This window comes from Globicephala melas, chromosome 11 (genome assembly GCF_963455315.2).
Source record: "Globicephala melas chromosome 11, mGloMel1.2, whole genome shotgun sequence".
Lineage (NCBI taxonomy): Eukaryota > Metazoa > Chordata > Mammalia > Artiodactyla > Delphinidae > Globicephala > Globicephala melas.
In genome coordinates, this window is record NC_083324.2 from 65626114 (window position 1) to 65651186 (window position 25073).

Consider the following 25073-nt stretch of genomic DNA (forward strand, 5'->3'; position numbering starts at 1 on the left):
GAATTCTGTGCATCCTGTCTGACAGAGTTCTCTACGGACCGTGGCAAGCTCTCCAAGAGGTAGTACAGCACGTGGTTAAGAGCCCAGACTCTGAGAACAGCCTGCCTGGCTTGGTAACCCAGATATGTCACTTACTGGCTGTGTGCGCTTGAGCAACTTAGTTACCTTCTGTACTGCCTCTCTCTACTTACTTCTGCCTCAGTTTCCTTAACAGTAAAATAGAGCTAATAATATTGATGATACCTGTATCATGATGTTCTTATGAAGAGTAAATGAGTTAACGTTTGTAAGACAAGTAGAATAGTGCGTGACCACCATTCTAAGCAGAAAAATCAAGGCACATAACAGTGTATATTACATGCTACCTTTTGTGTGTATATATATATTTACTGGTATTTGTACAAAGAAACTCTGGAAGGATATGTAACAAATTTACAAACATAATTGGGATTCAGTATGGAAAATAAGAGCAAGGGTTTTCATTGTAAACCTTTTTCTATGGTTTTGATTTTTTTAACCATATGAATAAATAAATGCCTACTCAAAAGAGTTAAAAAAAATAAATAAGAAAGACGTTTTAGGATCTGTTCCCTGCCAGGAAGCCAAAACCTAGGTGATGATAGGCATTGCCTGAGACAGACCTAAAAAATGAGGACATTTCCCGATGCTATATATGATCAAACTACAAAATTATGACCCCATAGGAGCAGGAACAAGTGGAATCCCTCCTTCACAAAAGAAATATGCACAGGTGTTTCATGCTCAATAAAATAACCATATTTATTTTATGTTTTAAATTATTAATTTTTTAAATAACACTTTTCCTACAAAGAACTCAAAACGCATATACAGAAGTTATAATTTATAACAACAAATTTTCTTAACACTTGCCATACTTCTCAAAGGGAGGGAGGAATATGAGGTAGACAGAAAGGTAAAAAGAGGACGGGGCACTGCAGGTCTGGACGTGAGCAACGAGAGTGGGGTCAACAGGCTGCTGGAGGGCCTGGTACCCAGGGGAGGGGGCCAGGAGAAAGCACCCATTCCTGTGACCTCTGGTTTGGGGATGAGGTTCAATTTCCCTCATAAGAGGAAATGTTCAAGGTTTCCTTACAAGGAGCACTGGGACTATCCACAGCGCTGGTGTTTCCTAAGCAGCAAGGCCTCCTGGGTTCCTAAGTTCCTTGGGCTCTACCATGGGGCAGTCATAGACATCTCATCGCTGGTTGACCAGTGAACAGACAAATGGCCAGTGAGTCCGCAGTTCTCCAACAAATCAGGCACAAAGCAACAATGGTGGGTGAAAACAGAGGAGGTAGAGAGGGGTCTTCTTCCCATCTGCCCCAGTGGGATGCATATTTTCTCAGGGGGTAGAAGGAAAGCAGAACCTGACATTTACATTCCTTTTACATCACATGGTTATTCCAGAGAAAGCGCAACAACATGTGAACTCCTCCAAAGAAAACTAAGACAAAATGAGCCAGGATAGCTCTGTCTTCTTGTTGAAAATCCTGTTTAAAAAGAGAGCAAGAAAGAGGTTAAATTTGTTTTTTAAGTGATAAAATAATCCAAAGTTAGAAGTTCGGTATTGATATTAATTCAATCAATGCCACAGACAAGCATCTAGGGCTGCTTCATGAAGTGTATGAGTGGAAGAATATCTTAGTCTGTTCCATAATGTCCATACCCTCCACAGCACCTTGGGAAGTTTTCCTCTGGACGTTTTCCCATCTTCACCATCAGCAAATAGGGGCACTCTTTTCAGGGTTGATTAACCTCTTTCTCTGGCTTCTCAGAGCACTTTCTTAGTCCTTTCAAAGAAGTAAGAGAGTCTGCTTTGGGGTTGGAAGAACAGACTTAGATGGTGAAGAGGGGTGAATATGAGCAAAGTTGGAAGTGACGACCACAGCAGATTTCTGGAGCTGTAAGTAATGCCACTGTTTTTATGGGAGTATCAGGAGAAGAAGGCTGGGGGCCAGACAGAAAGGGCTCTCCCTGGCCCTGCCCTCCTCCTGCAGTCTGTTCTCAACCCAGCAGCCTCGGGGACTGTTGCGACGCGGCCCCTCTGCTCAGTGCTCTCCAGTGGTTTGGCCGCACTCAAAAGAGCCCTTACAGCGACCTCAAGGCCTTGCCACCCACCTCTCTGACCATATCTTTACAGCTTTCTGCATTACTCAGCTTCAGCCACCCTGGCCTCCTTGCTATTCTTCAAATATGCCAGACATGCCCCTGCCTCAGTCTTTGCTATTCACCTGCCTCCACTGCTCTCTCCCCAGGTCCACGGACCCTCCCCTACCTCTGTCAAGGTTTTGCTCAGAAGGCACCTTCAGTGAGGCCTTCCCTTAAAACTGCAAATCCCCCAACACTCCTCATGACTATCTGATAAACTATATTCTTTGTTTGTTTGTTTATTGTTTGTCTCCACGAGATCAGGGAAGTTTTCTCTTTTGATCACTGCCATATCTCCAGCACTTAAATGGAGCCTGAGACATAGTAGGTGCTCAATAAATATTAGTGGACTGAATGAATGAATGCATGATAAACCATTAGCATCAGGCTAAGGAATTTAGACTTTGTCCTATCAATAACTGGAAATCATGAAAGAACTTTTTTTCTCCTTTTATAGTTGATATCAGTTACAAGAATTGAATGAATTTCCTTCCAGCAAGGCAGACAAGAAAACGTGTAGAGCACCGAGTCAGATGCTCGTATATTTAAATTCCAGTTTTGCCACTTAGTTGCTGAGTAACCTTGGATAGGATATCTAATCTCTCTGAACCTCAAATACCTCTCCTGAAATACCTGTTCCACTAATTCATAGAGTTATTTGGAAAATTAAATGAAACACATAAGAGTATCTCAGAGTACGTGGAAGAAAATGTTTAATAAATGTTCGTTTCCCTCTTGTCTTTCTAACAAACTAAGAAATTCCTTATACGTTACTGTCAGGGTCCCAGAGAAAACAGATGGCATACTCAAATTAGGAATAATTCAGGGAAGGTCAGATAAAGACACTGTCTACAAAAGTTGGGGGAGGAGGCATAAGGGTAGGCTGGCAACAGCAGAGTTGTTGCCACTCCTAGGCCTGTAGGGACAGGGAGGGGGAAGTTTCTAGAACCCAGGAGCGAGTCCTGTGGAGAAAAATTTCAGAGACACATTTAAGATCGTAAAAGCAACAGGAAGACTATATTTTATATATTATTTATTTGGTTGCACCAGGTCTTAGTTGCGGCTCGCCGGCTCCTTAGTTGCGGCTCGCGGGCTCCTTAGTTGCAACACGTGGGCTCCTTAGTCGTGGCATGCGAACTCTTAGTTGAGGCATGCGTGTGGGAAGTAGTTCCCTGGCCAGGGATCGAACCCAGCCCCCTGCATTGGGAGCACGGAGTCTTAACCACTGAACCACCAGGGAAGTCCCAAGACTATTTTTAAACACACTTTGGGCTTCCCTGGTGGCGCAGTGGTTGAGAGTCCACCTGCCGATGCAGGGGACACGGGTTCGTGCCCCGGTCCGGGAAGATCCCACATGCCGTGGAGCGTCTGGGCCCGTGAGCCACGGCCGCTGAGCCTGCGCGTCCGGAGCCTGTGCTCCGCAACGGGAGAGGCCACAACAGTGAGAGGCCCGCGTACCAAAAAAAAAAACCAAAAAAACCCCAAAAAAGACCAGGTCCTCGAACCAGAACCCCTCAAAACTAGATGGCAAAATAGAAGATGTTATTTTGAGAATCAAGGCCTATTTGAAAACACAGAACACTTGCTTAAGTGAAAAGAGTAAGAAGTCAAGCTATGTGATAGCTCAAGGACAATCAATTTGGTAGACAAAAATACACCTTGGTGAGCTCCTTGTCGGGGAGTTCCAAGAGCAAGAATAAAAGTTTCTTTAAATACATCAAAAGCAGGAAGATATCTGGAGAATCAATGTGACCACTTGATTAAACAAAGTACAAAAGGTGAATAAATGACTATATGAAAGAAATATACCATGCCGGATTTGAAATTCTGTTATAGTTGCTTGAGGTAAGCCTTAAAGTAGCAGAGTAAATCATGCATTTGACTGTTTAGCATTTTAGAGGCAAACTTCGGAGGAATTTTTAAAAATATTCTGTGGTCTATTTAAAGTGTTCTAAAATGCAATTTTGCAGTACAAGACAAGATTACTTTAAAAGTCTAGGTCAAAGCTAGCTTTGTAAAATGTTGCAAGAAAATCTAGGGCAGGCATACAGATAGACATATAGATCAATGGAATAGAATTGAGAGTCCAGAAATAAACCCCAAAATCTACAGTTAGTTGATTTTCAACAAGGGTGCCAAGGCAATTCAGTAGGAAAGAAGTAGTCTTTTCAACAGAGGGTGCTGTGACAACTGAATACCCACGTGCGAAAGAATGAAGGTGAACTTTTAATTCATACCATATACAAAAAATGAACTCTAAATGGGTCAAAGACCTAAATTTAAGAGCTAAAAGTCAATCTCTTGAAAGAAAACATAGGTATAAATCTTCATGACTTTGGATTAGGCAATGGTTTCTTAGATATGACCCCAAAAGCACTAGCAACAAAAGAAAAATAGATAAATTGAAATTCATCAAAATTTAAAACTTTTGCACTTCCATGAACATCAAGAAGGTGAAAGACATAAAACGAGGTGAAAGACGAACTTCAGAATGGGAGAAAATATTTGCAAATAATATATCTGATAAGGAACTTACATCTAGAATATATAAAGTACTCCAACAACCCAATTTAAAAATGGGCCAAGGATCTGAATAGACATTTCTCCAAAGAGTTACACAGATGACCAATATGCACATGAAAAGATGCACAACATTAACCATCAGGGAAGTGCAAATCAAACCCACAACGAGATTCTACTTCACACCCACTAGGCTGACTATAATCAAAAAGACAGTTAACAATAAATTTTGACAAGAATGTGGAGAAACAGGAACCCTTGTACCCTGCTTGTGGGCCACAATGTAAATAGTGCAGCCCCTTCGGAAAATGGTCTGGAATTCCTCAAAAAGTTAAATATAAAGTTGTCATATGACCCAGCAATTCCACTCCTAGGTATGTACTCAAAAGAACTGAAAACATGCCTACACAAAAACTTCTACACACATGTTCATAGCATCATTATTTATAATAGTCAAAAAGTGGAAACAACCCAAACGTTCATCAAGTGATGAATGGATAAACAAAATGTGATATATACATACAGAAGAATATTATTCAGCAATAAAAAGAGATGAAGTACTGATTCATGCTACAACGTGGATGAACCTTGAAAAAAATATTGTGTTAAGTGAAAGAAGACAAACGTAAAGACAACATATTATATTAGTTCCCTTATATGAAATTCCAGAATAGGCAAATCCAGAGAGACAGAACATAGATTGGTGGGGCCAGGGGGGAAAATGGGAGGAAACGAGAAGGGACTACTATTGGATTTGAGGTGTCTTTCTGGAGTGATGAAAATGTTCTAAAATTGATTGTGATGACTGGCTGTACAACTCTATGAATATACTACAAACCATTTATTATACTGTTGAAATGGGTGAATTGTATGTTATGTGAATTTTATTTCTCAAAGTTATTATTTTTTAAAAAAAGAAAAGTGTCAGTTTATTAAGTTGCAGAGGTAAATTTAAAACATAAGTAAATTACAACTTAAAAGGTAAGGGAAAAAAATCATTACCAAAAAAAAGGTAAGGGAGAGAAAGAAAAGAAAAATGGAAGAGGTGGTTACATGGAGAAGTGACTTCCTGATTGGGTTGAGGTAAACTTAGAAAATAGGTGGTTGTGATTTGTCCTACTCTGTTCTCCTCTTCAGAGGAAAAATTAGAAGGAACCAGGAGTATTCAGAATGTTAGCTAACAAAGAAGCAGAAAAGTTGAACTAAGGACTTGCCCAGAATTCATAAAGCACGGTCATCAGTGAAAACTATAGAAGAAGCTGGAGCATGGAAGGGAGGTGGAGAGTATCATGAGTGCCCTGTAATAAATGATACACAGCAAAGAAGTGTTCAACTCCAAGTAGTGAAAGGGCAAAGGCCAGAAACAAATTAATATTTTGGCTTCAATAACATCTATTGATCATTTTCTGTGGGTCAGTCTCTATTCCAAGTGATTTACATAGATTCTCTCTCTTAATGTTCACAACAGCCTATTCTCTGCACCGTGCAGCCAGGCTTCATTCTAAACGTAAATCAGCACATGGCACTCTCCTGCTCTCCCTCCCCAGAAGCTTCCTTTATACTTGGCGCAAAACCCAAACACCTTACCCCTGTCTCTAGGACGGAGGCCAACTCCTAGACTTCAACACCCCCGACTCCAGCCAATCTGGCCTCCTTGTTGTTCCTATCCCAAGGACTTTGCCCTCCCAGTTTCCTCTGTCTGGAACACTTCCCCCCCAGGTATTCCCATGGCTCACTCCCTCACTTCCAGTCTCTGCTCAAATATCACCTCCCCAGAGAGGGCCTTCCCTGATGGCCCATCCAAAGTCACTCTCCATCACTCGGTATCCCCTAGAGTCTAGTCATCTGCTTTACTGTTTGTCTCTCCTACATTATGAGTCCTATGACAGCAGGCTCATCTTCTATTCCTGCTCTCTGCCTGGAACTGAGTCTGGCACATAGTAGGCACTCAATAAATATTTGTTGGAGTGAAATTGGTCTATCAGTATTTTATTTGTGTTTGTTTCTTTCTTACTCTCAGTAACATTATTGCTGGGACCTTCCATTCTTGTTTTGTCTCAGGGAATGTTTTATTTGAGGGCATGGCTGAGTACTGCCACATTTGGACCAGAGCATAGAAGAGGGCCTGGCACTCCCTGAAGTCAGCATGATGGTAGCAGCAGTGATAAACAAGAAATCACCACAGGTACCTGTCCTGTGATGCATTTAAGGGGAGGAAGTTGGGCTCTGAGGGGCAGCCACCCCCCTACCACAGAGCCCCACGTGATCATTCTCTAGCTGCTGCCAATTGCAGGTGGTTCTGGAGGAAAACTAAGTGGGCTGTGGATTTCATCACCCCTAAGATTTGAAACAGTAATCATTATTCTTTCCTGTTTCCCTTATATCTCTTACAATAATCAGGAGAAACAAAGAAATCAGGGGGAGTTGGGCTTAGATCATAACCTGGTTTGGTTCAAGGAGGATGACCACCATCTACGGCAAAGGTTCTCCTCCCTGACAGAGTGTTAGATTCACCTGGACTAATCTCTCAAGGTGGGGCCCAGCATCTGTAATTCTTAAGACTTCACAGGTGAATCTAACATGCATCCTAGTTTGAGGGTATGGAGCAAAGTTTCTCACACTTTAACGTGCACTCAAATCTCCTAGGGTGTGTGTAAAATGGTAAATTCTGATTCCAGAGTTGTGGGCTGGGGCCCGAGATTGTGCACATCTGACCAGCTGCCAAATGATGCTGATGCTGCTGGTCCATGGACCACACAGTTTGAGTAGCAAGTGTGAGATCTAATACTGGCTTTGACCCAGGTTCACAATTTTCAGATCTAATGCTTGGTAATCCAGTCATCATTAATCTGTGTGTTCTGCTAATTCCTGGGCATCCCAGCCACTTGACAGCCATTGTTCTGTTTGTTCTTTCCTCCTCCCTGACAGGCCCTTACTGGGGAAACTGAATTCTCACCTCTTGAACCATTCTATGATCGATGTTGTCCCCGATGTTTCTCAGCTGCCTGGCCAACTTGTGGATTATTTCCTCCTGGTGATGGTTCTGGCCAATGCTATTCTCCTTGGGCCGAGAAGGTGGGTTGTGATCTGCATAAGAATTCAAAGAGAAAACTCCATCAACTCTGTAAATCACTCACCACTACTCACTTAAAACTGTCTTAGACAAGGAGAGGGATGAAATCCCAGCATCATAATGACTATCGAAAAGCAAAGCCTTGCACTGGAATAGGTTAACTCTGTCCAGTAGAAATATAATTCAAGCTACGTATGAATTTTAAATGTTCTACTGGTAAAATCAGGTAAAAATAATTTTAGTAATATATTTTACTTAGGACAATATATCCAAAGTATTATCACTGTAACGCAAAATCAATATAAAATTATTAATGATATGTTTTACACTCTTTATTATATTTAAGTTTTCAAAATCCCGTGTTTATTTTATACTTAGAGCACATCTCAATCCAGATATCAACTAATTTCATTGGAAAACCTTGTATTTTGATTTCATGAAGTTTATAGTTAAAAAGTAAATTCGTATATCCAAGTTGTTCCAAACATACCTAAAACTTCTCCAACAATTAAGTATCAGTTTTTTAAACTTAAATTAATTAAAATTAAATAAAACTTAAAATTCAGTTCCTTAATTGCACTGGCCACATTTCAAGTGCTCTATTATTTTCCAAGTATTGAATTTTTAATATCCAGAAGGAAAAAGTATCTCACTTTATGCTGAAAAGTTGTGTGGATATATACATATCCACACAGAGTTCTGAAAATAAAATTGTAGTCTAAATGACCTAGTGGGGAATTTGGAAAAATCTCATGGTTAATCTTTTTGAAAGAATAATTCCTTCATAAAGCAAATAATAAGCCTCAATGTATTGGAACTCTTAAAAATATTGTTGTATGTTGAGAATCCTTCAGTTGCATTTAGGAAAACTTTTAAGCAAATATGCCTCTAAGGTTTTATAAGTGCTTTTCCACTGCCAGCTATAATGTGAATATTTTCTTTTCTCAAATGATGGTCATCCTTTTATAATCTTGATTTTGTTCACTAAAACTAGAGGTCTAGGGCCTTCTGGTTCAAGACTGAGCACAAGCACTGACCTCTCCCATTTCTACTAGTCCTAGTCTTCTCCCAAGACCCCACCAAAATGAAAGTATAAAAAAGAGTAAAACCACAACGGTGAAGAGAATGGGAAGCAGGATCAAGAGCAGATGAGAGATCTGTGTATGTTTCTAGAAGGCAGAAAGCAGAGAAGACAAGATATGGACAAGTGAGCCAGACAGAGAAAGTGCCAAGAACCCACGACAGGAAACCCATTTACTCTACCAAGACCCTGAAGCTGGGAAAGGGAGACATGCCATTGACTGTAGTTCTGATGAGGATCAACTGTACCACTTGGTACCCTTGACAGCCCCAGCCCACTAGACCCATCAGATTTCAGGTAAAAAATCCAGATCACTCTTCTCTAATAGAGGAGAACAAATCTTGTGGAGAAAACTAAAACTTCTTTATGAATGTTGGTGCCTTGGGTTAAAGGTCTCCTTGTTCTGGCATTTGAGGGACCTGGGGCCAGAAAGCCAGCTGCCCTAACTCATCACCCTAAAGCTCCCCCAACTCAGAGCCCCCATTTGAGTCCCCACTCAGTGAGGAGCCCTGGAGAAGCAGTTAGGCATAGTGGTAAGATTCTGAAGCCAGATCATTTGGGTTCCAATGTAAAATCCACTACAGATAAAACTATGTAACCTGGGAAAGTTATTTAATCTCTCGATGCCTCAGTTTCTTCAACTGTAAAATGGGAATGATAATGTATTATTTTATCAATTCTAAGATTTTTTAATGCCTCCAAAACAGAATGTGTTTTATAGTCTATGGCATGTCATAGTCCAACAGCATTGTTTACCTTCTTAGCAGGAAACAAAATTATAGTACATTTTACAATTGATGGAATATTAAACTTAATGAGATACCACAGTAACTACCTTGTAGAGGTGTTATTGAGATGACTAAATGAATTAATATATTTGACTTGTGCAGGACAGCACCTGGAACGTGGTGGCTACTGCTACCACCTGGGGAAACAGTCCTACTCACATAACAACAGAAAAAACCCACACCAGCTAACCGGTCAGTTTTTCTTTAATATAACAAAAGATCACCAGGCAACTGAGAAGAACCACAGAATGAAAGAGAAATGCCAGATAAACAACCAAAACAGTAACACTGAAGAAAACAGATATAATTCAAGGAACAGAAGGGAATGTTTGCAAATTCTAATGTATATGTTTAGAGAGAGTTAAGAAAATATTACATTTAAGAAACAAAAGAGAATGCTATGAAAAAAGAATAAACCTACAACAAAATCTTTCAGATTTAATAATATGATTGCTAAAATTAAAAATACAACTGATGGTCTGAAAAAATAAAGTCGAGGAAATCACTCAGAAAAAAATCAGAAATTTTAAAATATGAGAGAAAAGATAGGTGATACAGAGAACCAATATGGAAAGACCAGCATCTGATTAATGGGTCACAGAGGGACTTCCCTGGTGGTCCAGTGGTTAAGAATCCGCCTTCCAATGCAGGGGACACAGGTTCGATCCCTGGTTGGGGAATTAAGATCCCACATGCCATGGGGCAACTAAGCCCACGTGCCACAACTACTGAGCCCGTGCACTCTAGAGCCCACACGCCACAAGTACTGAGCCCGTGTGCTCTGGAGCCTGCGCACCACAACTAGAGAGAAGCCCGCATGCCACAAAAGAGCCCTCACGCCACAACTAAAGATCCCGTATGCCGCAATGAAGATCCTGTGTGCTGCAACTAAGACCCGACGCAGCCACGTAAATAAATATTAAAAAAAAAAAAAAAAGAGTCACAGAAAGAGAGAAATAGAGGGGGGAAATTGTCATAAGACAACTTCCCAGAACTAAAGGACACCAAACTTCAGATTAGAAAGTCCCACCAAAAAACAGAAAACCCCACCAAGTTCTCAGGACAACAAATGGGGAAATAAAATCCTCACCTCTGGAGCATATCGATATTTCAAAATACCAAGCATAAGGAGATGCTAAAATTCTCCAAAGAGAAACATGGATTAGTTTGATCACTGATTTTCCATCAATAATGGGTACTAGAATATAGTAGAACAATTAATGCCCTCAAGGATTTTATAAAAAATTATTTTCAACCTAGAAGTCTTTGCCTATCTAATTCTCAATAATTTGTGAGAGGTGAAGAAAGACATTTGCAGACATGCAAGGACTCAAGAAGTTGTTCTCCCATGCACAATTTCTTAGGAAGCCTCTTCAGAAAGTTTTCCAGTAAAGCAGAGTATGACTAAACCAAGAAAAAGAAGATTTAGCAAAAGGTGGATCCAATGGTGTACCATACCTAGAGAGTGATGAGATTAGAGCAAAAGAACGGCTCTAAAAGGGAAGTCCCTGAGGAAAGGGAGATTTGGTAGAAGAGATAGTATGGTTGAAAATTTGGGGAAACTTGAAGATATCATAACTACAAATCATGTGAGGAGGGGCAGAGAGGCAATGAGAAAGTCCAGAAAACAATAAAAGGTCATACAGGAAGTTTATGGTCCAAAGTGAAGTCAATTAAAATGTGGCTTAGTTTAAACTGAAGGAATTGTTCTATAGTTTCTTCCAAAAGGTACTCCTCTGTGTTAAACTTTACAGTACTTTACCTGCATCACTAGTGATGAAATAAAATTCATATTTTATGGCAGACAAGAAAAATTTAAACATAAAACTTTTCTTTGCCTGTTTCGGCCTCCTCCTTCCCTTTTAGTGTGTATTGTGAATCTGCAGTAACCAGACCTCCCTACGAGATAACCTTCCTTGTTACTCTTATAAGGGGCCACCATAACCCATGACCCACTACTTGTAGATCTGGGTTATGTAAATTGTCAACAATATGTCATTTAATGTACAGCCTCCTGTCTCAAAAACTTACATAACTGTGCTTTGACCTTTAACAGGCAGAACAGTTCTCAGAGCTTTCTGAGAGGCTGTTCCCGGGTTATAATCCTCAATTTGGCTCAAATAAAATTTTCCATTTCTTTCTTAGATCGACCAATTAATTTTTTTTTCAACACTAGGCATAATTTTAAGCAATCACAGCTTTAATCCCCTATTTCATTACTGGGAGGTGATTATTCTCAGGGAAAGTCATTTAAGTACATATGGACTCTATTGCTGGTAGTGACCACTCCTGAATCCCAGAGTGTTAAGAGAGTATGAAGAGTATTTGCACAACCTTTTTTTTTTTTCTTGTTTCTTGAGGTAGGCTTGTATAGCTATAAACTTCCCTCTTAGAACTGCTTTTGCTGCATCCCCATAGTTTTTGGATCGTCGTGTTTTCATTTTCATTTGTCTCTAGGTATTTTTTGATTCCTCTTTGATTTCTTCAGTGATCTCTTGGTTATTTAGTAACATATTGTTTAGTCTCCATGTGTTTGTGTTTTTAACGTTTTTTTCCCTGTAATTGATTTCTAATTTCATAGCGTTGTGGTCAGAAAAGATGCTTGATATGATTTCAATTTTCTTAAATTTACTGAGGCTTGATTTGTGACCCAAGATGTGATCTATCCTGGAGAATGTTCCATGCGCACTTGAGAAGAAAGTGTAATCTGCTGTTTTTGGATGGAATGTCCTATAAATATCAATTAAATCTATCTGGTCTATTGTGTCATTTAAAGTTTGTGTTTCCTTATTAATTTTCTGTTTGGATGATCTGTCCATTGATGTAAGTGAGGTGTTAAAGTCCCCCACTCTTATTGTATTACTTTCAATTTCCTCTTTTATAGCTGTTAGCAGTTGCCTTATGTACTGAGGTGCTCCTATGTTAGGTGCATATATATTTATAATTGTTATATCTTCTCCTTGGATTGTTCCCTTGATCATTATGTAGTGTCCTTCCTTGTCTCTTGTAACATTCTTTATTTTAAAGTCTATTTTATCTGATATGAGTATTGCTACTCCAGCTTGCTTTTGATTTCCATTTGCATGGAATATCTTTTTCCAACCCCTCACTTTCGGTCTGTATGTGTCCCTAGGTCTGAAGTGGGTCTCTTGTAGACAGCATATATATGGGTCTTGTTTTTGTATCCATTCAGTGAGCCTGTGTCTTCTGGTTGGAGCATTTAATCCATTCATGTAAGGTAATTATTGATATGTATGTTCCTATTACCATTTTCTTAATTGTTATGGGTTTGTTTTTGTAGGTCCTTTTCTTCTCTTGTGTTTCCCACTTACAGAAGTTCCTTTAGCATTTGTTGTAGAGCTGGTTTGGTGGTGAATTCTCTTAGCTTTTACTTGTCTGTAAAGCTTTTGATTTCTCCATCAAATCTGAATGAGATCCTCGCAGGGTAGAGTAATCTTGGCTGTAGGTTCTTCCCTTTCATCACTTTAAATATGTCATGCCACTCCCTTCTGGCTTGTAGAGTTTCTGCTGAGAAATCAGCTGTTAACCTTATGGGAGTTCCCTTGTATGTTATTTGTCATTTTTCCCTTGTTGCTTTCAATAATTTTTCTTTAATTTTTGCCAATTTGATTACTATGTGTCTTGGCGTGTTTCTCCTTGGGTTTATCCTGCCTGGAACTCTCTGTGCTTCCTGGTCTTGGGTGGCTATTTCCTTTCCCATGTCAGGGAAGTTTTTGACTATAATCTCTTCAGATATTTTCTCAGGACCTTTCTCTCTCTCTTCTCCTTCTGGGACCCCTATAATGTGAATGTTTTTGCATTTTATGTTGTCCCAGAGGTCTCTTAGGCTGTCTTCATTTCTTTTCACTCTTTTTTCTTTATTCTGTTCCACGGCAGTGAATTCCACCATTCTGTCTTCCAGGTCACTTATCCGTTCTTCTGCCTCAGTTATTCTGCTATTGATTCCTTCTAGTGTATTTTTCGTTTCAGTTATTGTATTGTTCATCTCTGTTTGTTTGTTTTTTAATTCTCCTAGGTCTTTGTTAAACATTTCTTGCAACTTCTCAATCTTTGCCTCCATTCTTTTTCTGAGGTCCTGGATCATCTTCACTATCATTATTCTGAATTCTTTTTCTGGAAGGTTGCCTATCTCCACTTCATTTAGTTGTTTTTCTGGGGTTTTATCTTGTTCCTTCATCTGGTACATAGCCCTCTGCCTCTTCATCTTGTCTATCTTTCTGTGAATGTGGTTTTTGTTCCACAGGCTGCAGGATTGTAGTTCTTCTTTGCACAACCTTTTACCTTTGTAAAATAACAAGTGGACAAGAGGGTATTGGAAGTCTTGGCCTCTCCATATGCTGGACCATCTGCTTCCAGATTGGAAAACACATGCCTCCCTTTTTCAGAAACACACCACCTCCATGGAACTCAAGGCTTTGTCTCAAACTCAATGTGACCTCTTCTTCAAGTAAGGAAAGTGGCTTCTTTTAGGAGAGCGTGAAGCCATTACCTAGTGCTTAAGAGTCAGTCATTTTGAACATTTTAATCTTTCAAGTATAAAATCAACAGTAATTGCCCCATCTCAAAGGACACACCCTCTCAGAATCAATTAAACATATTATAGTTGAATGTCCGATTGTTAACAGTACCTAATCTGAATAATAATTTCCAAAAAATGTGCTTACATTTAGCAGGACTACTAGTCAATCTCAGGAAGGCTCAAAGTCTCTTACCAAGGACACGCTGGTCCTTTAAAAAAGGATTACCAGTATCACCCAGGATTGAAGAACAACAAAAGGGAATTAGTCACACAATGAGAATGAAAGGAAGTTTGCACAACTGAAGCGTGAATTCAAGCTACCAGAATAGACTTGGCATCAGTAAGTGTAGACTACTCTTCCAAGAGGTGCCCTGACGAAGGAATGAGAGAGAATGGATAGTAGCTAGAGGAAGAGGTGTGTTGAAGGAATTCTCTAAGTTGGGAGTCTTGAGCAGGTTTGTAGGTTGAGGAGAGGAATTAGCGCAGGAGTGATGGAAAATGGAAGGTAGAGTAGGGCAAATTGTTGAGGCGGAGTCCCAGAGGTTTAGGAGAAATGAGAATGAAAATGTGAGGAAGGATAAATTTTGAATAGGGTGGGGGGGTTCTTCCCTTCCTTTGAGATAGGATAGAAAGAGAGAAGATGTGATGCTCATATAAGGAAGACTGCAATAAGGGCTAAGGAGATTAAGGTGTTTACCCCAATGACGTCAGTTTTGTCCATGAAGCAGAGAACTCAACCATCTGCTGAGAAAGAGGGGAATCCTGAAGTGGCTAAAATTAGTCACCAACAGAAATGGAAAAAAAGAAAACTGACCAGAGCTAAAGACCACCATCACCCCCCCAAAAAAAGAAAGAAAAAATACGTATATATGATCTTGATGTGCATTCTCTTTCCAGCTGGCAAGAGTCCTAAACTTGGATCTAAAGAAAAGAAAATTGTATCCTATCCTCACATAGGAGAAAGTCTTGACTCAGTTACTTTCTAATTTCCTGTTCTTAGATTCTCTGTGCCTCAGTTTCCTCATTTGTCAAAAGGGACTTTAAGATTATTCTTAATATTAAACAATAATGTTCATGAAGTACCTGGTATACAATAAGTCCTATGTCATATGTCTTAGCTACTACCACTGGACTTGGTGTTAGACTATATTTACATAGATACAATAACGTAAACCAAGATTGTTGGTTTTTAAATTTTAGAATCAACTGATGGAAAAAACATGGAAGAGTTGGTTGTGGCTGGAAGACAGAATGTATATGTTAAAACTCCAGCTAATAAAAATTAAAAAGTACAGTTGTGCCTTGGTATCGAGGGGCATTGTTTCCAGAACACTCTCCTCTCCCCTGGCAGATACCAAAATCCGAGGATGCTCAAGTCCTTTATATGAAGTGATGAACCTGGCTGGGTTCACAAGTAAAGAGCTCTGAGGGCAAGGGTCCCCAGAGCTCCAGGACGCTACACAGAATAGAGTGGGAGGGATGAGATGGGGGCAGGGAGAGCCAGGGTCTCAGTGCATGAATTCACCTCAGCCAAGGGTAAGCTCCTAAGGAGGTGGCTTAGATAGTAGGTGAAATATATGGCCCTTTGATCAAAATTGCAACCATATTTCCTGTCATTTCAGTTTCTACTGTTGTTTCAAGAGTATCTCACCTCAAGCCATTTTGGAATGACATCCTAACAATTAACTGACACCCCAGCAAGGATAATTTGACAATTACCTGAGAAAAGATGAAGGCACCAGCGAGGGCTGAGAGTCCACGCAAGAGGGAAGGTGCCCAGAGAGAAGAAAGGGCAACCGAGTGGGGACACCCTCCAAACGAATGTCATCTACTTCAAAATGGCTTTAGGGCCAGCCCTACCTGTGCCAATCAGAAGCATAATGATTTGCAACTATTATTTTACCTGATTAATTGTTACCTGGGGAATACAAAATCTAGTATCTGCAGTAGAAAGATGGAATACAAGTTGGATAAGTTTCAGTAATGGACGTTGGGAGAAATGAAGGAGCTGTAAGGATGCCAACAAGCCTTGGGTATCCCAGTTGGGTAGGCAAAGGGGCAGAGAAGGAAGGACCTAGAGATAGGATGCAGCAAAAGATTGTGCCCAAAGCAAGAGGTGTGTTTTGCATTCCGGAACTCAACATAATAACTATTTGTATTTTGTGTATGTCTGACCAACTAAGTGGCAAAACCCTTGAGCACATGTATCTATTTCAAAACTGGAACCTAGCTCAGTGCCCTACACAGATATTGTTGATTATGATTATAAAGTTGCATAAGGGGGTGGAGAGAATGGGACAGAAAAGGGTTGGAGGAAAAATGTTGGCTACTTTGTAAGTTGATCTAAGGACAGCCCTACCTTTTCCTTTGTCGTGAAGACAGCTCTCCTTTCATTTAAAGTTGCAAAATAGCAATAATAATGCACATTCACATATTTTAAACTCTTGGTATAGAACCTTATCAAAATCCTGGAGACCCTCTCACAATTGGTGGTGGAAGTGTAAATTGGTACAACCTCTGTGGGGGGCAATATATCTATCAAATTTTACAAATGCAAATGTGCTTGAGGTTATCTATTGCAGCATTGGTTTCAATATTAAGTGTTTGGAAACAACCCAAATGTATATCAGTAGGAAACTACTTAAATAAATGATGGTGTATCCACACTATGGAATATTATGCCACTATAAATAAGAATTAGGAAGCTCTGTAAGTATTAATGCAGAGAGAGCTCCAGATCATAGTGTTAAGTGAGAAAACAAGTAAAAACAGTGAGTTTAATGTGCTACCTTTGTCTAAAAAGGGAGGGGTATATAAATTTATATTCACAATTGTTCATATTCGCAAAAAGAACCTCTGGAAGAATACCCAAGAATCTAAAACAGTGGCTACCTATGATAGGAATTGAGCAGATGGGGGACAAGAATGCAGGAGAGACTTTTCACTATATGCCTTTTCTTATTCTTTAGTTTCCCAACCTTGAAAGTGTATTTTTTTTTAAGAAAACACTTATATAGCACTTATAATGTGTCAGCCACTGTTGCAAGCCATTTAAAATAAGTAATGCATTACTATTATTATTAACATAAATACTTATTCACATTTTAATTTTAAAACTATCCCAGAATTGTCATCATTGTACTGAGATTATGCAGAAAAATATCTTTGTTCATAGGAGACAATATGTGGAATTCCTTGGAGATCAAGTTAGTTATGTCTGAAACTTTATCTCAAATGGTTTAGCAAAGCAAAACATCTGTGTATGCATTCATGAGTATGTGCCTTTGTGTGTGTATGTGTGTGTGGAGAGACAGAGAGACAGAAAGCAAATGTGGCCAAAAAAATGGTAAATCCATGTGAAGAGTATATGCATAACCATAGACTTATCTGTGCAACTTTTGTGTAGATTTTAAATTTTCCAAGGTCAACATTGGAGGGGAAAAGTATCTTAGAAAAGTCCTTAAAACTTAGATAAAACATTTCCATTTAGCTTCTACAGAGTCTTTGGACTGGTTTTCAGTGCCCTTAGAATAATCTCAACTTATCTGTCCATCCTCCTCACTCTTCTTGAACCTTATGCTCTAACTAAACTGTATCTCCATTCGACCAAATCGTACCTGTGACGCATATCTCAAAAATTACTTTCTCTAAGTTACCTTTTTTGAGTCTTCCAAAATAATGTAATCTCTCACCACTTCGAATATCTATAGCACTTTCAGTTCTATTGGATACATCGTAGTCTAGATTTTGTTATGATCATTGCATGTTTTCATTACGTAAAATGACAGAGATGATTATGCACATTAGATGTGTATATTAGCATACTTACCTATTGGATACACATTGTCTATAACAATAATTATGGGTTACCATTACTCCCTAAGAACTTGGAATTGAAAGAAAAAATTGTCTTCTGACAACTAAAAGGCAAGATCAATGTGTGTTTAGTGGAAATAGGTGAGATGGACAGTCATTGGAAGGGGAGAGGCTACTAGCTCTCCCTCGAACAAGCCATTCCCTCTGCCTGCAACTTGCACCCTCCTTAACCCCCTCAGGTCTCAGTCTTGGGTTACGACTCAAGGGAAGCCTTCTCTAACCTCCCTAGTAGGTCAAAGCCCCATTACAGCATCTGGACCTCTTCTTAGCACGTATCACATTATATTTAACATTGGTGTGTGTAATTGACTGCTATCTGCCTCCTTTACCAGACTGTCTGCTCCAGGAAGGAAGGGGCTGTTACTGTTTTTGTTCACCATTGTCACCCCAGAACCTAGCACAGTGCCTAGAATATAGTAAGCCCTAGTATTTTTTTTTTATGAATAAAAAAAGTAAATGTGTCCATCTAGAGGAGGAAAGGGAGAGGTGGTGAGCCTTAGAAGCACCAAAAAAAAAAAAAAAAAGGCAAAATGAGCATCCAGGCACTCTCAAAGGGAGAAAGAAGCTGAATAACTGGACCCTCTACTGACTTCTACAATTAATATATCCCATTTACACTAGCTATACATATGTGTATGCATACGTATACATGTGTGTGTTTATATATATTTATTTTAATTTTTTGGCCATGCCACGCGGCTTGTGGGATCTTAGTTCTCCAACCAGGGATTGAACCCGGGCCCCTTGCAGTGGCAGCACAGAGCCCTAACCACTGGACCACCAGGGAATTCCCCTATGTGTGTGTAAATATTTTTAATTCTGCCCTTTCCTATCAATACTTATTACATTTTTAGAGGTGGGCAGGGCCTCTTTCCACTTTTAATCATTTTTGTTTTCCCAAGAGTGTCTAATTTATCTTAAATGATGTATCAGGATGGTTGCTCTGGACTTCCCAAAATCCTACCCACCACCTCAACTTTTCTAAGAAGTGTCTTTAATTCCCCATACAAATACTATGGGTTGTTTTTTTCCCCAAAGAGTTATGTTCATACGTGTAGTGTAGATGTCCCCAAAGTAACAGATAAATTTGGGCTTCAGTGAGTCAGTTTCCAGCCTCCCCAAAGTAACAGATAAATTTGGGCTTCAGTGAGGACAAAAGCCACTAAGGGGAGAAAGGGACCTTCTCGATCAGCTTCTTCATTAAGAGTTTTACTTTGGGCAGTACTTGCGCTATCTATCTTAAGTAACCTATCTATCTAATCTATCTCTATCATCTATCTATCTCATCCATCGTCCATCCATCCAATCAGGTTCCCAGCAGGAGAACTTCGCAGGGTCGTCTGCGCGACCTCCCACACCTGGGCGGACTCCGCGCCCAGCTGCGCTGCTCAGACCCGTTCTCCGGCTGGCAAAGCGCTTGGGGCAGGGCTGGCGGTAGAAGTCACGTGGGCGGCTGTGACCAATGGGAAGCGCAGACGGCGCACGTTGGCCGTAGGCGGTCTCCCGCGCCAGAGGTGGTGCGTCTGGCTGGTTCCCTGCCTCAGAGTACAGTGAGACGGAGGGAGGCGGGGCACCCGGAATATACCGCCCGGCACCTCCGATGACCCTGGCGTTAGCGTTCTCGACGCCGGAATAACAATTCTATGTCCCTCTCACACCGCACCTCTCAGTCTGCACATCCCCCATTCCTTTAGTGATACCGTAAAATAGAAGGGGAGAAAAGCACTACTTCCTCCTGAGCCTGTCAGGGAAGGAAATTGGGCGGGGAGGGGCGGTGGTGGAGGTGGATTGTGTCTGCTACCACCTCTAATCGGGGCTTCCCTCATTCCTGTTCGGCGGTCGTTGAATGCACACTGATGATGCACCAGTCGAAAATGCCAGGCGCAATTAAGATTTTACATACATAGTAAAACGAGAGCTCTAAGCGAGAAAACAAACAGGTAGATTAGGTTGTTGGCTGTTACTCCCTAACTCGAAGGTAGTAGCATTATTAATTCTTCACCCTGCTTCTGCTTTTGAGGTGAAGCTGTAATTAGGAAAGCTTTTGGGGTAAATGTGGCAACCGCGCACAGTGCACCTCAGTTTCGTGAGGGTCCTGTGAGGCTTAAGTAGTATAGTGGGTGTGAAAACATTGGAAAGGTTTACAATAAAATACAAGCTCTAGAAGAGTGCACAACTTTATGAATATACTAAAAATCACTGAATTGTGTGCTTTAAAAGTTTGAACTTTATGGTGTATGAATTACATCTCAATTTAAAAAAGCAAAATATACGTTCTAGAAGGTATTCATAGATGACACAGTCTCAGGCTTTGAGAAATCATTGTTGACACCTGCCCAGATGAAAATTCGAAATTTTAGTCGATTGAGTTCTTTCTAGAAAATGGATACTATATTTGATATGGTGGCAAGCATCTATCAGGATGCTTGAAATTTCCACTTTCTCAGTGGCATGTAATTCTTTTAAATTGGAGAATAGTTTGAGATTAATCTTAATAATTCCTTTCAGGTGTCTAGCATATTTTTAATCTAAAATCTTTTTTAAAAGTCTAAAACCTCACACATATAACCCTAACACTCTTTAATGCTTTTCAAAACATAACATTTTAATTTTCCGACATTTTGGGGCATTTAGGAATCACACCTTTATTTTATTTTATTTTGTGGTACGTGGGCCTCTCACTGTTGTGGCCTCTCCCGTTGCGGAGCACAGGCTCCGGACGCGCAGGCTCAGCGGCCATGGCTCACAGGCCCAGCCGCTCCGCGGCATGTGGGATCTTCCCGGACCGGGGCATGAACCCGTGTCCCCTGCATCGGCAGGCGGACTCTCAACCACTGCGCCACCAGGGAAGCCCATCACACCTTTTTGAAAAACAAAATTTCACGTTTATCCTTCCCTCATGTTCCTTCCTATACTGACAAAATCAAGAAGGAACCTAAACTGAATTTTCCCTACCTTAACAATGCAGACATTTTCAGGTCAAGTTTAAACATTAACTTTTTTTTTTTTTTTTGCGGTACGCGGGCCTCTGACTGTTGTGGCCTCTCCCGTTGCGGAGCACAGGCTCCGGACGCGCAGGCTCAGCGGCCATGGCTCACGGGCCCAGCCGCTCCGCGGCATGTGGGATCTTCCCGGACCGGGGCATGAACCCACGTCCCCTGCATCGGCAGGCGGACTCTCAACCACTGCGCCACCAGGGAAGCCCTAAACATTAACTTTTATTAAAAGATAAATTTGATCTATTTCAGTCAATTTGGAATCATCTTACTTATTTGTCACATCAATGATTCAGGGCTTATAGAAACTAAGAGATTTATACCATGAAGCAAAGTCAGTTTTAGATTTTTCTATGTAAGAACTTTGATGAATAGATTTATGACTCACTACTTATAGTTAATGTTTAATTTTATATCCTCAATATCAAGAAAAATACAAGCTAAGTAGAATATTTAACTTAGTTTAATACAAATAATATCTTACCTGGGTTCCTTGACATGGCTGAAACTGGCTGCGAGCTGACAAGTCCGGTCATGTAAGCCTTCTGAAAATTGTATTTCAACCACAGTGATTTGCAACAATTTGTTACTTTGGGAGAGAGATTCAGAAGTTGTTTACGTTCACAAACAATGGCATCATGTTTTTTCTTCTTCGTGTTTTTTCCCTGTTGAAAAAATATATTTTCAGAGAATTTCCCCCATTTCTCAGTATATATTTGGTATGTTAGATGAATAGTGATGTTGTAACACAGGCAGCCTTTATTCCGTATATGAAAGGGTTTTGGATTTGGGTGGAAAATGGAACAGGGTGATCTCTAAGTTCTTTTTCAACTTAAGTAAACATCTTTCCATGTTGTTTGGTCTTTAGATCTGCTACACCACCCTGCAGCCTCATCTCCCAGCAGTTTTTCGTCTTTTTTTATTTTTTATTTTTTTTGCGGTACGCGGGCCTCTCACTGTTGTGGCCTCTCCCGTTGCGGAGCACAGGCTCCGGACGCGCAGGCTCAGCGGCCATGGCTCATGGGCCCAGCCGCTCCGCGGCATGTGGGATCTTCCTGGACCGGGGCACAAACCCGTGTCCCCTGCATCGGCAGGCGGACTCTCAACCACTGCGCCACCAGGGAAGGCCCGTCATCTTTTTAATAGCTACATTCCGTCAAGGGAACAGTCTAAATTAGTACACATAGAAGAAAAGAGACAAATTAGAAGCCAAAAGAAAAATAGATTAAAAAAAATAATAAAAAACCTAGGGACTTCCCTGGTGGTGCAGTGGTTAAGAATCTGCCTGCCAATGCAGGGGACACGGGTTCGAGCCCTGGTCCAGAAAGATCCCACATGCTGCAGAGCAACTGGGCCCGTGCACCACAGCTACTGAGCCTGCTCTCTAGAGTCCGCAAGCCACAACTACTGAGCCTGTGAGCCACAACTACTGAAGCCTGTGTGCGCTAGGGCCTGCGAGCCACAACTATTGAGCCCGCATGCCACAACTACTGAAGCCTGCATGCCTAGAGCCTATGCTTCGCAACAAGAGAAGCCACCACAATGAGAAGCCTGCGCACCACAACGAAGAGCAGCCCCTGCTCACCGCAACTAGAGAAAAGCCTGGGTGCAGCAATGAAGATCCAATGCAGCCAATAAATAAATAAATTTATTAAAAAAAAAAACCTAGACAGGTGGGGAAGGCTGGAGATGGAATACATTCTTCGTCCTATTTTGGTGTATCTGTGCGTGCATGAGTTTCCTCCCCAGAATGATTCTTGTATTCCCTCTTTAATCCTCCATAAACACACAGTCCATCTCTACAGACACTAATGAAGGCTATTCTGTGCTCAATCCTCCCCCTTTTTTCTAATATTGAAGCGCCAATCCAATAATTTGAAGAATTGAAGATTTTCATTGTCTATTAGTGCACTTAATTATCTTATTCTAAAGGTTGGCCACAGAGTTTCACTTGCTATTTTACCTTGTAAATCTAAGCAGTTACCAGAAAGTAAAGGAATGGATGAGAGGTCAGACCATAAAAAACAACTAAAGAGGTAGCAGGATAGGTCTTCAGGAGCCTCAGATGAGTACTATCCAATAAAAATTTGTGAACCACATACGTAATGTTAAGTTTTCTAGTGGCTACATTAAAAAAGTGAAAAGTAACAGGTAAAATTAATTTTAATAATATACTTTATTTAACCAAATGTATCCCTAAATAAATCCCAATGTTATCATTTCAACAGGTAGTCGATATAATTATTAATGAAATATTTTATATTCTCATTAATGTAAGTCTTCAAAATCTGGTATGTATTTTATACTTGCAGCACATCTCAATTCAGACTAGCCACATTTCTGGTGCTCAGTAGCTACATTTGGCCAGTGGCTACTGTACTGGACAGTAAATGCAATAAAGCGGTATTGCAGCTTTAGAGGAAGAAGCAAGAATTGAAAAGAAATGGCTTTTAGAGAAAGACAATAAGCAGCTATCTCAGCTAGAAAAACCAAGGTAGGGGAAATCATCAAGTAAAATTCTGATTCATCATTTTTCAAATGTACCACATTTTCCAGTGTAGAATGCTATTACAAATTTTGATTATTGTAATTTGGGCCAGATTAGGAGAGAGGGAGTTGTGGGATGAAGGGTAGTGTGTGCCTGGGCATTTTTAGTGCCTTAGGCTGCCTGACATTTTAATTATACTCATCAGGCAATCTTCTAACCTTAATTTGATTTCTCAAGTAAACTTTTCAATGGGAAAAGGATATCCTCTACAGCAAATGCATCAGAACCAGATCAGCCCTGGATAAAATTATTAAATTACTAAATGGGCAAAGTTGACAATCAAGATGTAGTTTCGGGGCAAGAGTCTTACTTGAAAGAGCTTGCTGACAGCCTTACCCATCAGCACATTGTGAAACTGTCATTTTGTACTGGGTGTTCACATGACATTGCTAGATAACTGAGAATAAAATATATAACCATGGTCTTTTTTTTATTAATTAATTTATTTTTAAATTTTGGCTGTGTTGGGTCTTCGTTGCTGTGCGCGGGCTTTCTCTAGTTGCAGCAAGTGAAGGCTACTCTTCGTTGCAGTGCGCGGGCTTCTCATTTCGGTGGCTTCTCTTGTTGCAGAGCACGGGCTCTAGGTGTGAAGGCTTCAGTAGTTGTGGCACGCAGGCTCAGTGGTTATGGCTTGAGGGCTGTAGAGTGCAGGCTCAGTTGTTGTGATGCACGGGCTTAGTTGCTCCGCGGCATGTGGGATCTTTCTGGACCAGGGCTCCAACCAGTGTCCCCTGCATTGGCAGGCGGATTCTTCACCACTGCACCACCAGGGAAGTCCCTAACTGTGGTCTTTTTTTTTAGAAATTGACATTTAAAAAAATAAATTTATTTATTTTATTTACTTATTTTTGCGCTGGGTCTTCGTTGTAGCACTCGGGCTTTTCATTGCGGTGGCTTGTTGCAGAGCACGGGCTCTAGGCGGACGGGGTTCAGTAGTTGTGGCACGTGGGCTCAGTAGTTGTGGCTTGTGGGCTCTAGAGTGCAGGCTCAGTAGTTGTGGCACACGGGCTTAGTTGCTCCGCAGCATGTGGGATCTTCCCAAACCAGGGCTCGAACCTATGTCCCCTGAATTGGCAGGTGGACTCCCAGCCACTGTGCCACCAGGGAAGTCCCTAACCATGGTCTTTTAATCTAAACAATTGAGAATGTTGGACTTTATTTTCCCCAAATAGTTTTGTATTTTAGTACAATTATTACCAAACAGTTCTACAGGATGTTATGAGATATTTATTGAAAAATAATCAATGCTAATTATACAGCCGTCTTTCAGTATCCATGGAGGATTGATTCCAGGATCCCCCTTGGATATCAAATCCACAGATGCTCAAGTACCTTATATAACATGGCACAGTATTTACATATAACCTATGCACATCCTCCCATATACTTTAAATCATCTCTAGACTACTTATAATACCTAATACAATGTAAATGCCATGTAAATAGTTATAAATATAATGTAAATGCTATGTAAATAGTTGA

General features: G+C 40.5%; 2 protein-coding genes across 7 annotated transcripts in view; one reads left to right on the top strand and one right to left on the bottom strand.

Moving 5' to 3' along the window:
* The window catches only part of KCTD20 (potassium channel tetramerization domain containing 20), a 125943-nt gene that overhangs the window by 58522 nt on the left and 42348 nt on the right, over positions 1-25073 (top strand). For 5 of the 6 annotated variants that reach the window (XM_060307748.2, XM_060307751.2, XM_060307749.2 and 2 more), the window contains one exon: positions 7618-7764. The gene's annotated coding sequence lies outside the window, so the exon portion shown is untranslated. Of the gene's footprint in view, positions 1-6750; positions 6875-7617; positions 7765-25073 lie in introns of all 6 variants that reach the window. The other variant, XM_060307750.1, reaches the window with a different exon arrangement.
* Positions 1407-23931, bottom strand: PXT1 (peroxisomal testis enriched protein 1). Its single transcript, XM_060308661.1, has 4 exons — positions 23902-23931; positions 21528-21708; positions 7646-7776; positions 1407-1511 (listed from the first exon to the last, which is right to left on the bottom strand). The coding sequence occupies exons 1-4, from the start codon at positions 23929-23931 to the stop codon at positions 1407-1409; spliced, it is 447 nt and encodes a 148-aa protein (XP_060164644.1).

Coding starts and splice junctions, on each gene's coding strand:
- PXT1 (XM_060308661.1), bottom strand. CDS start 23,931: ATGGGTAAGGCTGTCAGCAAGCTCTTTCAA. Junction 21,709..23,901: donor CTGTCAGCAAGCTCTTTCAA/GTAAGACTCTTG, acceptor TTTTTTCAACAG/GGAAAAAACACGAAGAAGAA. Junction 7,777..21,527: donor AGCCATGTCAAGGAACCCAG/GTAAGATATTAT, acceptor ATTCTTATGCAG/ATCACAACCCACCTTCTCGG.